Genomic DNA, 16,262 nt, shown 5'->3' with positions numbered 1-16,262 from the left:
AGGGATGCCGCTAAAATCTGTTGGATGGGTATTTAGAAGAGGCACATCATGCCCTCATTCAGTGTGTAATATTGATTTGTCAACAACAGTGTCATTCTGGTGTCCACGTGCTCTCCATGAATCTGCATTAAGCATCGGGTACTTCTCCACCAAACACACACACTTACCCAGCAGTATATTGAATAAAGGCTCAGATTACTGCTGCAAGGACACATTGCACTCAGGCACAGGGACCTAGCTCAAAGTTTGGACCAGTTTAGATCCCACAGATCCTTAACTTAAAAATGCGTTGCTGGAAAAGCGCAGCTGGTCAGGCAGCATCAAAGGAGCAGGAGAATCAACATTTCGGGCATAAGCCCTTCTTCAGGAATGAGGAGGGTGTGCCAAGCAGGCTAACATAAAAGGTAGGGAGGAGGGACTTGGGGGAGGGGCGTTGGGAATACGATAGGTGGAAGGAGGTTAAGGTGAGGGTGATAGGCCGGACAGGGGGTGGGGGCGGAGAGGTTGGGAAGAAGATTTCAGGTCAAGAAGGCGGTGCTGAGTCTGAGGGTTGGGACTGAGAAAAGGTGGGGGGAGGGCAAATGAGAAAGCTGGAGAAATCTGCATTCATCCCAACCACAAGGGATGCCCGATACGTCGATTCTCCTGTTTCTTTGCTGTCTGGCCTGCTGCGCTTTTCCAGCAACACATTTTTAAGCTCTGATCTCCAGCATCTGCAGTCCTCACTTTCTCCCGCAGATCCTTACTTATTCCCTTAGGTCACACTCAGTAGATGCCTATTTAATTGCTCACGGCATCTCTGCCTGCTTCAGCTTTTCTCCCTCAACCAGAGCTTAAGGCTCACAGTAGTTCTGTCTTGCCTTGCTGTTACATGCAGACACAAAGGCAGGCACGCAGCTTGTCACAGTTGTCAGCAGTCATCAGTCAAAGGGTTACATGTTGCAGCTTAGCAGCATGATTGATAACATCAATCTCACAGCTACACATTGTGCCAGCAGCATATGTGACAAACACACTGCACGTGCTTCAACCATACCTCAAAGCCTGGTCCTGTTCTCTGCCAGTGCTCCCAGTGCCAGTGGCCTAGGACAGCTGCACGTAGTTCCGCCTCTGATTTAGCCAAAATACCCACCGAGGTATCAGGATATGAGCAGGTAGAGGGTGCAGGACACAGCCTTGTTAGTGCTTCCTCTGAATAATCTGTGCTGTCCTCCGATGTGGTGAAGGGTATATCTTGTGGGGCCACCCTGTTGACTGTAGTGACCCTACTAATGCAAGAGACAAAAGAGTGAATGCGTCATGGACAAGGGGTAGTTGTTCTACTATGTTAAATATAGCCACAGGATACTCAGAAAGGAACACAGCAATGGACATTGCTTCTCACTTGGTCGCTGAGTATGGATGTTCCTGTGTCTTCACAGGACCAGTTCCAGACCTCATCAGTGAGGGTCGAGATCCCCTCATCACCAAGGGTGAGGAGCTGAATGTCAGGTACTCTGCCATCAGTCCTGGTCTGTCTGGCCCTATTATGGTGAAAGTGAGGACTGCAGATGCTGGAAATCAGAGTCAAGATTAGAGTGGTGCTGGAAAGGCATAGCAGGTCAGGCAGCATCCGAGGAACAGGAAAATCGATGTTTCAGGCAAAAGCCCTTCAACAGAAAGCCCTTCCTGATGGGCTTTTGCCCGAAACATCGATTTTCCTACTCCTTGGATGCTGTCTGACCTGCTGTGTTTTTCCAGCGCCACTCTAATCTTGGCCCTATTCTGGGTCAACTTCTCCTGCTGTAAGAGAAGGAGAGGGATTGAAGGAAATGAAAGTGGGTGGCACGGTTCTGAGAGCTGGTGCAAGTCAGGGAAAAGTGGGGAGGTCCCCCGAATGAATGAATAGGCAACACCGAAGGCATGCAGGGTTGGTAAATTTTAGGAATTGGGGTGGATGACAGACTAAGAGTGATAAAGCATGAGCCTTAGTGGGAGTTGGCTGGAGAGGCCAAGAAACAGTGAATTATTTTGGCAAAGCAGAGATAGTCATTGACCTTCTTCTTCCAGACGTTTGACACTCTGTTGACTCAGGTGGCAACTTTGGACCAGGCTGGCGGGATCTGAAGTCATGGTCTTTTATGCCAGTCCTGGGAATAGGGGCCATCTCTCCTCGGCACCATCCATTCCATTCACCAGGACCTTCATCTCCCTTTTATCAGCAATATCCAGGACTAATGTTATGAACCTTGCAAGGCAGCACCGCAATGACTTATTTCAGTCCACAAAGGCCTGTTAACTATGGCCTTGTGAAGAGAAATCCTCCATGAAATTCAATAAAAATGAAATGATAATATTTAGCCCTACATCTTGATCTTCCAAGACGATAGCATTTCTTGTTCCTGTACCGATCTTATTCTTTTAAACAAGAAAACTATTCTTTCTCCTTTTCCTTCCTTCATTTCCTTTTCAAAATGTCAAATACCTTGCATCTCCAAGTCCCAACTCTGCTTCACTTTGCAAATATATTTCTGTAATGGCTTTCATATCATAATCATATATTTCCATTTGTCATTGATTTCAATATGGAGTCTTTCATTCTTTAAATCTGTATTATTTCTTTTCTGACCCTATTTGCTAATATTCTGTAGTTACCATTCCCCATAATCCTTCTCTGTATGATCGCTGTATTCCCCTTCCCCTAACATAGGCCCTTCTTCCTACTGTTTAGATTAAGACTCTCTCTAAACCTTAGTCCTCCAATTCTTCCAGACCTTAGTTGCAACTCGATGCAAATGAATGCCATCAAGGTTGATGCCAGAAGGCAAAAGAGAGTAGTGATGAGGCAGGTAGAGAAGTAGAAGATGAGTCTCAAGAGGATGTGTATCCTTGCCATTGAAAGAAAAATAAACAGGAAAGTGAAAGGAAACAAAGTGGTAGAAAGTACTATTTGAAATTGTCAATTCAGTGTTGCATCTGAAATGCTATTAAGTCCCTAACTGAAAGTCAAGATGGTGGTTGCACTGGAACATTCCAAGAGGCCAAGGACAAAGCGATTAGCATGGGGGAGAATTTGACTTCTCTGTTCACCATTTTTTCAGGATTTATCTTCATTTCTTCACCTTTATATTTCCTCTCATAACATATCACCTCAAAACATTCAGCTGATGTCCATCTATCCCATCTGCTCCCTGTCTTTATTCTCCCGAAGCTACATAAAGAAATCCATGTTCTGCACTGATGTGTAGTTATCAAATTATAATAATGATCCTAACCCGAAGGGAATACTAGCCTTAAAATCCTTCCAGTTCGTAAAAAGATTCAGTAATCACTACTGCCCATTTTGTGTCCTTCAGCTATAATCCTATTCTCCCTTTAATATGTACCTCAATTTAATCAGTAAACCCTTGTATGCCACTTTATAAATACGTTTTGAAAGAAATCCAACATCCACTGCACTTTATTTATTGTCTCATTCCTTCAAAGGATTCTTAAGTTTGAGAGGCATGATCTTCCTTTTACAAGTCCATGTTGTTATCCTTAATAAAACCTGTCTTTCTAAGGGAATATTCAATTTAATCTGTACTAAGACATCTAAAAACTGGCTTACCACTAATTTTAGACTGACTGATTTGTAGTTACATAGCTTGTATCTTTCCTTTTTGAACAGGTGTTGCAATGCTTCTGATAAGAAGCAGAAGAATTTTGAATGAAAAGTCATCAGAGCCTAATGGTATGCAGCCTTGGAAGGTGAATGAATTCAGGTAGAAGGTTAGTAAAATTCTGGTTGTATTCTTCCTAAGTTATAGAGGAATGGAAATGGGAGGCAAAATGAACACATTTTTCAAGGTCCAGACAGGGTTGTGAAGTGGCATCGAAACAGTCATTGATGTACTGAAGGAAGAGTTGTGGGAGAGGGCCAGTGCAGGACGGGAACAAGGATTGTTCCACAAAGAGACGTGCATAACCGGGACCCATACGGGTGCCCAAAGCCACTCCTTTGACTTGGCAGAAGTGAAATGTTTTAAAGTACAAATTGCTGAGAGAGAGAGAAGTTCAGCCAAGCAGAGGAAAGTAGTGGTGGATGGGGATTATTCAGGTCTCTGGTCACGAAAGAAGCCGAGGGCTCTCAGGTTGAGCGTTGGGCGTTGCTGGCTGACCAGCATTGATAGACCATCCCTATTTGCCCTTAAGAAGATGGTGGTGAGCTGCCTTCTTGAATTGCTGCAGTTCACTTGCATGTGGGTTGCATTGTTTAAATATACAAATTGTTTCATGGAACTACAGAATAGATAGACTTATCTGATAGTTATGGAAGTGAAGAATGTTATTTGACCTGTTGTGCTGACTTGACTCTCTGTAAGATCAACTCCGTTCCATTCCCATGGCTTTTCCCTGTAGTGAAAACAAAAATCCTGGAGATGACAGTGAGTCAGGCAGCATCCATGGAGAGAGAGCAAGGTAACGTTTTGAGGCTAGCTGGCTCTTCATCAGAGGTGATGTGACATGTGGAGGGGGCAGCATCTTCAATAGTTAGGGGATTGGGGAGGGTGGCGTACGGGGAGAAAGGGTGTTGATGGTTCAGATTAAGTGATCGGAATGTCAGAACTATGCTGTGTCTAACTGTCAGACTGGAGAGAACCCTCTACCTGCTCAGGTTGAGAGCTCTTGGGTCAAAATCCTGGAATTCCGTCCCTGCCGACATTGTGGGTCAACCCACATGCAAGTGAACTGCAGCAATTCAAGAAGGCAGCTCACCACCATCTTCTTAAGGGCAAATAGGGATGGTCTATCAATGCTGGTCAGCCAGCAACGCCCAACGCTCAACCTGAGAGCTCTCGGCTTCTTTCTTGACCAGAGACCTGAATAATCCCCATCCACCACTACTTTCCTCTGCTTGGCTGAACTTCTCTCTCTCTCAGCAATTTGTACTTTAAAACATTTCACTTCTGCCAAGTCAAAGGAGTGGCTTTGGGCACCCGTATGGGTCCCAGTTATGCTTGTCTCTTTGTGGAACAATCCTTGTTCCCGTCCTGCACTGGCCCTCTCCCACAACTCTTCCTTCAGTACATCAATGACTGTTTCGATGCCACTTCACAACCCTGTCTGGACCTTGAAAAATGTGTTCATTTTGCCTCCCATTTCCGTTCCTCTATAACTTACATATCATCCATTTCTGACATGCCCCTTCCTTTCCTTGACCTCTCCGTCTCCATTTCGGGGTATAAACTGTCCACTGCCATCCACTACAAAGCCACTGACTCCCATTTCTACTTTCATACAACTAGTCACACCCCATGTCCTGCAGGGACCCCATCTCATTCTCTCAGTGCCTTCACCTTCTTATCTATTTGGGTGCTGCCACCTTGTAAAACAGCGCTACTGACATGCTTTGCTTCCCACTGTGATTGATAGGGCCCTCAACCGCATCCGATCTATCATCCATGCTTCCGCCCTTGTCTCTTCCCATCACTCACAACAGTGTGATCAGGTTCCCCTTGTCCTCACTTTTCATCCCACCAGCCTCTGCATTTGAAGATCATTCTCCTCCATTTCAGACAACTCAAGCAGAATGCCACCACCAAACACATCTTCCCTTCACACTCTTTGTCTGCATTTTGCAGGGACCGTTTCCTTCAGGACATCCTAGTCCATTCCTCGACCACCAATACCAACTCCCTCCCCGTGGCACCTTCCCATGTATCTGCAGAAGGTATAACACCTGTCCCTTCACCACCTCCCTGCTCACCATCTAAGGGCCGAAACAGTCTTTCCAGGTGAAGCAGAACTTTATCTATAACTCCTCCAATCTTGTGTATTGTATTTGCTGCACCCAATGTGGTCTATTCTACATTGGAGAAACCAAACGCAGACTGGGTGATCACTTTGCGGAACACCTCCAGTCTGTGAGCAAGCAGGACCCCCGACCTTCCTGTAGCTGCTCATTTTAACACAGCATCCTGCTCACATGCCCACATGTCTGTCCTTGGCATGCTGAAGTTTTCTAGCGATTCACAGCACAAACTGGAGGGACAATATGTCATCTTCAGACTAGGCACTTTACAATCTTCTGGACTTAATATTGAGTTTACCGCCTTCAGATTGCGAACCCACTCATTCCTTCCCTTTCTTTTAGCTTTACTATACTTGTTATATACTCTGTCACCGTGTCCTCTCTCCCCTGCCCCATCTCCAGTGGGACTGTCTGTTCTTTCCAGTTTGGCAATTAGACACACCATTGTTCTGCCATTCTCACATTATTATCACTTAATCTGAACTATCAACACCCTTTCTCCACTGGTACACCCCTACCTCTAGCCCCAGCCCCCACTGTTACATTAATGCTGTCCCCTCCACACTTCATGTCTGCCCCAATGAGAGTTATCTAGACTCTAAATGTTAGCTTGCTGTCTCTCCATGGATGCTGCCTGACCCGTTGTGATCTCCAGCACTTCTGTTTTCAGTACAGATTCCAGCATCTGCAGTAATTTGCTCCTTTTCCCTGTAGTCCTGTGAACCGTTTTCTCTTTTGACAAACATTAAATTCCCTTGTTAAAGCCATGACTATATCTGCCTCTACTGAGCTCTCAGTCAGCAAGTTCCACAGATATTAAATGAAAACAAATTGCTGGAGAAACTCAGCAGGTCTGGCAGCATCTGTAGAAGAAAGCAGCATTAATGTTTAGAGTCCAGTGATTCATCAGAACTGTTAGTAATTAGGAAAAATTGGTACTTATGCTGAAACCAAAGTGGCAGGGGATGAGGGTGAAGAGAGGTGAGTGAAAAGATGGAGACAGAACCCAGAAAGAATCCTGAAAAGGTTAGGTAAACAGTAGATTGTGGATAGCAGGCAAGCGCAAAAGAATTTGGAGGAGAATCGACGTTTCAGGCATGAGCCCTTCTTCAGGAATGAAAGAAGAAGGGCTCATGCCTGAAACGTCGATTCTCCTGCTCCTTGGATGCTGCCTGACCTGTGCTTTTCCAGCATCTGCAGTCCTCACTTTCTCCCAGCGCAAAAGAATGCTGACTAAGTGATAATAAGAGCTAAGAGTGAGAAAAATGGATGACTGTTCTTAATGCAACCCATGTCATAACAGGCCTGAATGTGGGGGCAGATAAAAACATGGAAGGATGGAATCAGGATCTAAAGATATTGAACTTGATGTTGAGTCCTAGAGGCTACCTGGTCCCCAAGTGGAAATTAGATGTTGTTCTTCCACCTTGTGCTGAGGCTCATGAATACTGGAGCTGGCCTGAGACAGGAATGTTAGAGTGGGAACAGGGTGGTATGTTGAAGTGACAGGCAGCTGGGAGCTCTGGGTCATTTTTGTGGGCAGAGTATTGGTGTCCTGCAAGTGGTCATCCAATCTGCGTTTTGTCTCCCCGTTGTAGAGGAGACCACATTGTGAGCAGCAATAACAGGAGAATAGATTGACTGAATTACAGGTAGATCACTGCTTCACCTGGAAGGCATGTCTGGGGACTCGGTAGTGAAGAGGGAGGAAGTAAACAGCCAAGTGTTCCACCTTCTGCAATCTCATGGAAAGGTGCTGTGAGGATGCGTGGAGATGTTGGGAATGGAGGAGGTGTAGGCCTGAGTGACCTGGAGGGAATGGTCCCTGCAGAATGTTAAGAAATGAGGGAGGGAATATGTGTTTGTTGGTGGCATCCCATTGAAGGTGATGGAAATAGCAGCTAATGATCCTTTGGATATGGGGAGGTGATGGGGTAGGAAGTGAGGACCAGAGGGACCATATCATTGATGTGGGAAGGAAGAGAGGGTAGAAGTGCGGGAGATAGGTCAGACACAGCTAAGGGCCCTGTCAGCACTGTGGTGGGGAATCCTCAGTTGAGGAAAAAGATGGACATTTCGGAGTCCGCCCAGTGGAAGGTGGCATCGTCAGAACAATTATAACAGACACAGAGAAAACGGGAAAATGGGCTAGAGTCCTTTCAGGAAGCATGGTGTGAGGATGATAGTCCAGGTAATTGTGGGACTCAGTTGTTCGAAGTTTAAAAATTTACCTGTACTTGACTCAACTTAATTGACTGTATTCACTGTTCACAATGTAGTCTGTTTTACGTTGAGGGGTTGACAAAACTCTGACCTGGTGACTGCTTTGCAGAGCATCTATACTCTGTCTGTGAAAATGATTCTGAATTTCCAGTTGCCTGCCACTTCAAAACATCACTGTGTTCCCAGGCCAACATTTCTGTCTCTAGCAGAGCCCCTCTGGTTGGGAAATAAGTGTATTTGTAAAGTAATCATTAACAATTTGAAAGTGGAAGTGAACATAATTTCTTTACACTGAGGGTTGTTGCAGCATGTAGTGTGTTGCATTCTGTTTTCTAAGAAAAAAGTGACTTTTTTTTGAAGTATGGGAAAGTTGTAAGTTTGACAGAATAGCAGAATTATTGTTGTATTGACTGCTATTTACCGGATTATTATTGTCCAGAAAGTTCTATTTCACTCCTGATTGTAGCATGATGTTCTTTGCCAAAATGAGTGTTGAGACAGAGACAAAGGGAATTTGAAACCGGAGAAGATGTGGGACTTTTGAGAAAGAACAAGGAAGTTGATAATGGCTTTGCATTAACCTAGCAAAGAGTCAATGTGGACAGAATGGTGACTTTGGACACGTTGTAAAATCCTCCCTTTTCCTTAGAAACTACATTGCTTTAACTTTATTTTAATGATTGAACTCAAACCGTTATTTGTCCCTTTTTTTATTTTCAGGTAATCCTTTTTACATTTATCTTCCACTGTCTTCCTCTGTTTCCTTTCCATTACTCATAAATCTAAAGAAAGTTAGATAATTGTTCCTTAACTTTAAGTGCATATATCTCAACGTTCCATGTTGTCTTATATCATCTTTATGTTTAAAAGCTGTTGTAAAAGGTCTGATAAATACTGCCAATCATTCTTCACAATCCATCTACTTCCTTTTTTATTCTATTCCTCCTGAAAATTTTGTAGCCAGAAATGTTCAGCTCTCAACCCATCTTGGCCTTAGCTGCATCCGTGTTAATTCTGTTATCATATGAAACGTGCTTCTCAATCACCAGCTTTGTCCAGAATACTTGGTATTTTTACCCATGTAGTTAACGTAAGTCTGTCCTTGCTTGATAACCTAATCCCTCTTTGATATGTCACATATATGACATGGGTTTTAAATAGTGTACAGGCTGGAAGGGAGTAGTAGTGACTAATATATGGTCTTTCTGTATTTCTTGTTTCCCTGGCTTTCCCTTTCTCCACTACCTTCTCATTTCTCCATAAAGATAGACCTAAACTTTCCAGAGGAGATCATCCTCCAGAAGTGAATGGTCACTACACAGTTAATTTTGGATAACTGGGATTGTTTCACTCGGGCTAGGTTAGTCCAACTCCAGTTGCTCCATAGTATTTATCAAAAGAGAGATCTTCATCAGAAGTTCGGGGGACTGAAAATCCTTTCTCCTAATGTAAAGTGCATTGTGTCACACATTTAACACAGCTAAGTCTCTCAACATGCTTCACTGCAGGAAATCACTACCAGGGTAAGATTTAAAAGATCAAGGGGAGGCAATCAGAGGTGTGTGGCTGAAGGGTAAGGTTTGAGGAAGCTTTTAAAGTTGATAGTACTGGCGTGCAGGTTCATAGCTCCTTGAAAGTGGAGTCGCAGGTAGATAGGATAGTGAAGAAGACGTTTGGTATGCTTTCCTTTATTGGCCAGAGTATTGAGTACAGGGGTTGGGAGGTCATGTTGCGGCTGTACAGGGTATTGGTTAGACCACTGTTGGAATATTGGGTGCAATTTTGGTCTCCTTCCTATCAGAAAGATGTGAACCTTGAAAGGGTTCAGAAAAGATTTACAGGGATGTTGCCAGGATTGGAGGATTTGAGCTATAGGGAGAGGCTGAACAGGCTGGGGCTGTTTTCCCTGGAGCATCTGAGGCTGAGGGATGACTTTATAGAGCTTTACAAAATTATGAGGGGCATGGATAGGATAAATAGACACCGTCTTTTCCCTGGGGTCGGGGAGTCCAGAACTAGAGGGCATAGGTTTAAGGTGAGAGGGGAAACACATAAGAGACCTAAGGGGCAACTTTTTCAGAGGGTGGTACGTGTATGGAATGAGCTGCCAGAAGAAGTGGTGGAGGCTGGTACAATTGCAACATTGAAAAGGCATTTTGATGGGTATATGAATAGAGGGATATGGGCCGGGTGCTGGCAGGTGGGACTAGATTGGGTTGGGATATCTGAGCTGAAAATGTGTAAATGGTTAAAGCGCAGCAGGTCAGGCAGCATCCAAGGAACAGGAAATTCGACGTTTTGGGCACAAGCCCTTCATCAGGATATCTGGTCGGCATGGTTGGGTTGGACCGAAGGGTTTCTATGCTCTACATCTCTATGACTCTGAGTTTAGAAAGAAAATCCCTGAGAGAACAGAGGCATGCTGCCTGCAGGATGTGCCATGAATGTAAAGAGGAGGGAGGGTGAGATGGGCAGTGACACACGCCAGAGGAGCTGACTCTGCAGCTGGGAGAGGGAACTCCAAAAGGTTGTGGGGATAAATAAAGCTGGGCCTTGGAAATATTTGTAAGTTTGAATGTTGAAAGCAGTGTGCTGGAAGTGGTGGTTCAACTGTAGCAAACGTAGCAAACCGGAGCATTGCTCATTCTGGAAATAGTTTTGGAACCCTCTGTCATTACTGGCTAGTGAAATTTACAGTAAAGAACCCATTTGAAATTCATCTTCATTCTTTGAAATTTAGTTTTCACCATTTTTCTGGGATTTAATTACATCTTTTTATTGTATCTGTTTTCCAGTAATCTTTTCTTAAAGTGGGTCAGTATTAAAGATAAATGGGATTGAAATCCAATCTTCCTAATCCAGCCTCCTTACAAAAATGCAAGACGAGCAAAAAAATTGAAATATACCTTGCACTTATGATAAAAACCTTGTAAACATAAAATCAATGAAGATTCAAATCAACAAGAGAAAGATTAAAATGTAGTATTTGAGAAAATCCACTTTAAAATGGATAACAAAACCAATAAGATTTCTGAAGTAACAAAAGTTTATGAAAATTAAGTAGTCACGTTTTTAATATACAGCTATGTAGTCTTTCAAATTTACATTTCAATGAAAAATAATATCTTAAAATTACAATCATAAAATAATTTGGCAGAATGCACTGAATACAAGAGAAGCAATTATGTTTTCTAGGCATCACACTATTATGTTGTTTTCCCAATGACACAGCACATCTCAGCAGACGATTGGAACATAAGAGTCAAAGAGCACGGAAACAGACCAGTTGTGATTTATATTTATTCAAAGTTACAGTCTTATGTATGCATGAGTTTGCTCCTTTAAATTTCTCCTCAAGTAATTTGTACATAAAATGTGCATATTTATTTCTCTTTCAGGTATAATACTTTTGAACATCATTAGCAACGTATAAATGTAGACAAGATGCACAACTTCACTACGTTGTTTAAGTTGCTTACTGAAGAGGAAAAGAATTATTGCCAAATGCCGTATGTACGTTGTTGGATGAAGCACGAGGCCGTGTGATTATGCAGACATCCCAGCATGAAGCTGATGGACCTATTCCTTGCCCGCCCATCCTCCATGCATTTTCTGCTGCAGAGTTTACTGATCCTGGTTCTGTGCTTTCACTCAGCCAGCATGTGTCCCAAAGGCTGTATGTGTTCTCATGTCAGTAGCTTAAATGTAAGCTGCAGCAATGCAAATCTCAAAGAGATTCCCAAAGACCTTCCTCCAGAAACTGCTTTGCTTTACTTAGACTCAAATCAAATAAGGTCCGTTCCCAATGAGATCTTTAAAGACTTGCACCAACTTAAAGTGCTTAATTTGTCCAAAAATGTTATCGAGTCCATAGAAGAACAAGCATTCAAAGGTGTGGCTGATACCTTGCAGACTCTTGATCTTTCAAACAACAAGATTAAAAGTGTACATAAAGACACATTCAGCAAACTCAAAGGCAGGGCCCAGTTTTCTGACAACCCATGGCACTGTGACTGCACCCTCCAACAGGCACTGCATGGTATGCCCTCGAACCATGAAATAGCCAACAATATCATCTGTGAGACTGCAGCTTTGAAGGAACATACTGGGAAATCTTTGATCAGTGCTGCAAATGAAGCTGACCTCTGTAATCTGTCCAAAAAAACAACTGATGTGGCTATGCTGGTCACGATGTTTGGCTGGTTCACCATGGTGATCTCATATGTGGTATATTATGTACGTCAGAACCAGGAAGATGCAAGAAGGCATCTTGAATATTTAAAATCGCTTCCTAGCAAGCAAAGGAAGCCAGAGGAATCTGATGATATTAGTACTGTGCTGTAATTTGTTCTATTGAAGAAAAGGTTTTGAAATAGAGTTTCTTGTGTGTTTATTTCACTGGATCTACTTTGCAGCATTTAACTGCAATGAAACTGAAGGCAGTGAAATTCGACTGCTACAAGGTGGACAGAAATCCATGGTGTATGTGAAAAATGTATGAAAACTTCTAGCATTTCTACAATGTTATTAGTAGGAGATATTGCTAAGAGGAATATCAGGAGTCTGGTATAAAACAATTGAGGATGTTTTCAGCTTCAGAATGCTTTATAGCATTCCTGTGCCTAGTAAAGGAACGATGCACAAATGATAATGAAGAGCTGTCAATATCATTGATAGTCATTTAAAATGTATGAACAGTTCATAATCGAATAAAGTGAGAGTTTTCTTTTTACAGACTTTGGTTAATCATCGTCCCATATGTTTTGAGATTGTGCTGCAGACCTGAAAATAAACAATTAAATTGAAAACTATTCAAGTAAAAGGGCCCTCTTGTGGCATAGTGGTAGTGCCCCTTATCCTGGACCAGGAGGTTTAGGTTCAAGTCCCACCTGCTGCAGGGGTGTGTAATAATATCTCTGAACAGATTAATTAGGAAAATAATTTAAATATTAAAAAAAACTGTTCAAGTAATTCTCTAATGTAACTGGTAAATTACCCTCAACCTGAGTACTCACAGGAGTATGTCCAAAGCACAGTACGTATTCTGCAGGATGACATGGAGGTCATATTATGTTAGATCCACACAGGCAATAGGACAAAAATAAAATCTGAAAATGACAGAACAAGCTGATGTACTTTGCGGAAGTCATCCTCTACTTGTTGAAGGTATGTCTGATTGTCGGTAGCTTCCGACCGTTTTGTTAATTAGGATAGGGTGTAGAACTCAGTGTGGCAGCTGATCAGACCGTGGGCTGGAGATTGGTGCCTCCAGTAGTTCAGTCAACCAATATGGCCAGATGAGGATCACTTGGAATGGGAATAAAGACCGAAGGGAAAGAAAGATCGATGAGAAGGAGAAGTCGAGGAAACTATTCATTGGAAATTTTTCTTTCTTCACGTACTGAATAACTATAACAAATTGAAAACTGTTGGGGTCAGGTACTGCAGCTGAGAAAGGTGCTCGATCCCAATTCCTCACTTTTACGCAGACAGCGATTAATTATGGGTCTGATTGTAGTTCTCCTTCTGGTAACTGTACATAGTCACAACAACAAGATTTCCAATTGGTCTCAGTACCATCACCCGTATTAATTAATACAAAGTAATGGCCATCGTCCTAGGGGATGTACCCAGATAGGGCTACTCTCTTATTAAGAGAGATGCAGCTGGTGGTGGTTTAACATGAGGGTCACCACACCTCATGCAAGAGGTAAAGTTCTGGTAATCTAGAAAACTGCCAGTTCTGTAACCTATAATAAACGTTGGTTGACTATTTAGGCAGAATTGGAAGGGAATGTTAAGTATCTATCAAAAGAGATTCTGAACCTAACTGATTGATGATAAAATCAACAGCCTGCCATACATTGTGAAAATATGAATCTCTTAGTTGGTCTGGGCTTGGTATTTTCAGTGTCAGAATCCCTCATACCTATGCTTGCCAGTCATTTGTGCAAGTAGACAATTTCAATTCTCCAGTAATACCTGTTTGTACAAGTTTAAGATGAGGGAATGTTGATAGCAGTGAAGCCAGGATTAGATAAGGTAGTCCATGTTTTACTTAGGTAACAATGTCAAGTATGGTCCACTCTTTACTGATGTGTCTGGCAAAGTGTCCACAACTGAATACAGAGATGTAGGAATAACATATAGGTCACTCAGCCCTTTGGCCTGATTCAACATTACATTTGATCATGGCTAATGTGTAACTACATTCCATTTACTAATATATCCTCTAAATCATTTGATACCCTTAACGCATATCCATTGATCCCATTCTGTAAAATTTCAATTGATCTATCTAAATGTTTGGGAAAAGAGTTCCAGGTTGTAACTATTCTTTACACGAAAAGCTGCGACTAGATTTCAGTCCTAAATGGCCTGGTTTTAATTTTCAGGTGATTCCCTTGTTCTGGCTTCTGGGATGTGTCTGATGCAACATTAACCTGTTGAAACTCCTTGTCATAGTTAACACACAGGAAGTTAAACTTTAACAAGGTACCACAGAACACACAGCAGATGTCAGCACATTCAGAAGGTAAAGTTGCTAACAGAAATTGGTGAGAAAACTAATAGAAATCTCGCCTAAGTCGGACCCATTGTAAAGTGCAAGTGTAAAAAAGTGATACCTTGGCCTCTCAAATAGATAATTAATAGTGAAAGGAGTTATTGAGCTGATTAGGAGAGAAATAGTTGACGGATCTCCACAGATTGGGCATTCTGGCCATCGTGGCTCTCAAAATCGAAGTGATTAACTTTAAGAATAAGCACAATCTAGCACAGAATGCTTCTGATCTCCTAATAAGTGCCTGAAATCTGTGTTGCTTGTTTATGCATTAAGTCTTACATGATTTCTGCGAGAAAATACCTTTTCTTATCCATCTAACTAACATTAACAGTGTATTTCCAAATACAACTACTATGAATGTTACCTAGCTAACATAACTATATTTGTCATATGCACATTTCAGTTTCAGAAGAAAATAAATGCCAGACAATTGATCTTTGTTGTTTCTTTCTTCCCATTTTCATGTTTTGGATTAATTAATTATTTAATCCTCCTTGCACAAAACAAGAACCTGCAGATTCTCTGTGATCAGTTGGAGTGGTAAAATCAATCCAACATTAGCATTTTTTTAAAACACAGTTGCCGACATTGTTATTTCGGGTGACTTTCCTCAAGACGACCAACCTTGAAGGAATTAAGGAAGAAGTGATCTTTTGTGGAGTTATAGATTCAGATTAGCTTCCCTACAGTGTGGAAATAGGCCCTTCTGCCCAACAAGTCCACACCGACCCTCTGAAGAGTAATTCATCAAGACCCATTTCCCTACATTTATCGTTGATTAATATACCTAACACTATGGGAAATTTAGCACGGCCAATTCACATCTTTTGGGCTGTGGGAGGAAACCGGAGCACCTGAAGAAAACCCATGTAGACATGGGGAGAATGTGCAAACTCCACACAGACAATCGCCCAAGGCTGGAATTGGACCCGGGACCCTGGCACTGTGAAACAACAGTACTTAAGCACTGAGCCACCCAAAATTATGCCTTACAATGCTGCAGACACTACCATCACCACCCCTAAATATGTCCTGCATTGACCCAGCAGAGGTGGTGGCGCAGTGGTATACAATCGGGGAAGTTGCCCTAGGAGTCCTCAACATTGACTCTGTGCCCCTTGAAGTTTCATGATATGAAGTTAAACATTGGCGAATAAACCTGCTCATGCTGACATACTGTCCTCTCTTGGCCAATGAGTCAGTACTATCAGTATTCCTTCATGTAGAACAACACTTGGAGCAAGCACTGAGGATGACAAGGGCACAAAACGGATACTGGGTGGGAGAATTTGAGTGTCCATTACTAAGAGTGACTTGGCAGCAGTACTACTAACTAAGCTGGTTTCTCCTAAAGGATATAGCTGCATGACTGGGTCTGTGGTAAGTGGTGAGGGAACCAACAAGAGAGAAAAACAGACTTGACCTCATCCTTAACAATCTGCCTTCTGCAGATGCATCTATCCACGTTGTGGGTCAACTTACACCTTGTGGACTGTTGTGGTTCAAGAAGGCAGCTCACCACATTCTCAAGGACAACTAGGGATGGGCAATGAATGTTGGCAAGCCAGCAAAGCCCACATCCCGCGAGTGATTTTAAAAAAACATCATATTCTTAAAAGAAATAATGGCTCTGATTTTGTAGTCAGTGTTGATGCACTGGCCTGATTGTAAGAAACAAGAGTGATGGTGGAGAGGTGTTTT

The 16,262-nt window shown here is 42.6% G+C and overlaps 1 protein-coding gene across 5 annotated transcripts in view; it reads left to right on the top strand.

Moving 5' to 3' along the window:
* Nucleotides 1-14,867, top strand: part of lrrc3b (leucine rich repeat containing 3B) — a 62,133-nt gene extending 47,266 nt beyond the window's left edge. For all 5 annotated transcript variants that reach the window (XM_060825392.1, XM_060825390.1, XM_060825391.1 and 2 more), the window contains 2 exons: nt 3,650-3,750; nt 11,395-14,867. In XM_060825392.1, coding sequence (XP_060681375.1) covers nt 11,561-12,340 — 780 coding nt within the window. In that variant the 5' untranslated portion in view covers nt 3,650-3,750; nt 11,395-11,560 and the 3' untranslated portion in view covers nt 12,341-14,867. The remainder of the gene's footprint in view (nt 1-3,649; nt 3,751-11,394) is intronic.
* Nucleotides 14,868-16,262: the final 1,395 nt, after the last annotated feature.

This window comes from Hemiscyllium ocellatum, chromosome 5 (genome assembly GCF_020745735.1).
Source record: "Hemiscyllium ocellatum isolate sHemOce1 chromosome 5, sHemOce1.pat.X.cur, whole genome shotgun sequence".
Classification (NCBI taxonomy): Eukaryota; Metazoa; Chordata; class Chondrichthyes; order Orectolobiformes; family Hemiscylliidae; genus Hemiscyllium; species Hemiscyllium ocellatum.
The sequence above is the reverse complement of the archived record's forward strand: the minus strand, read 5'-3'. Positions and strand labels throughout refer to the sequence as shown.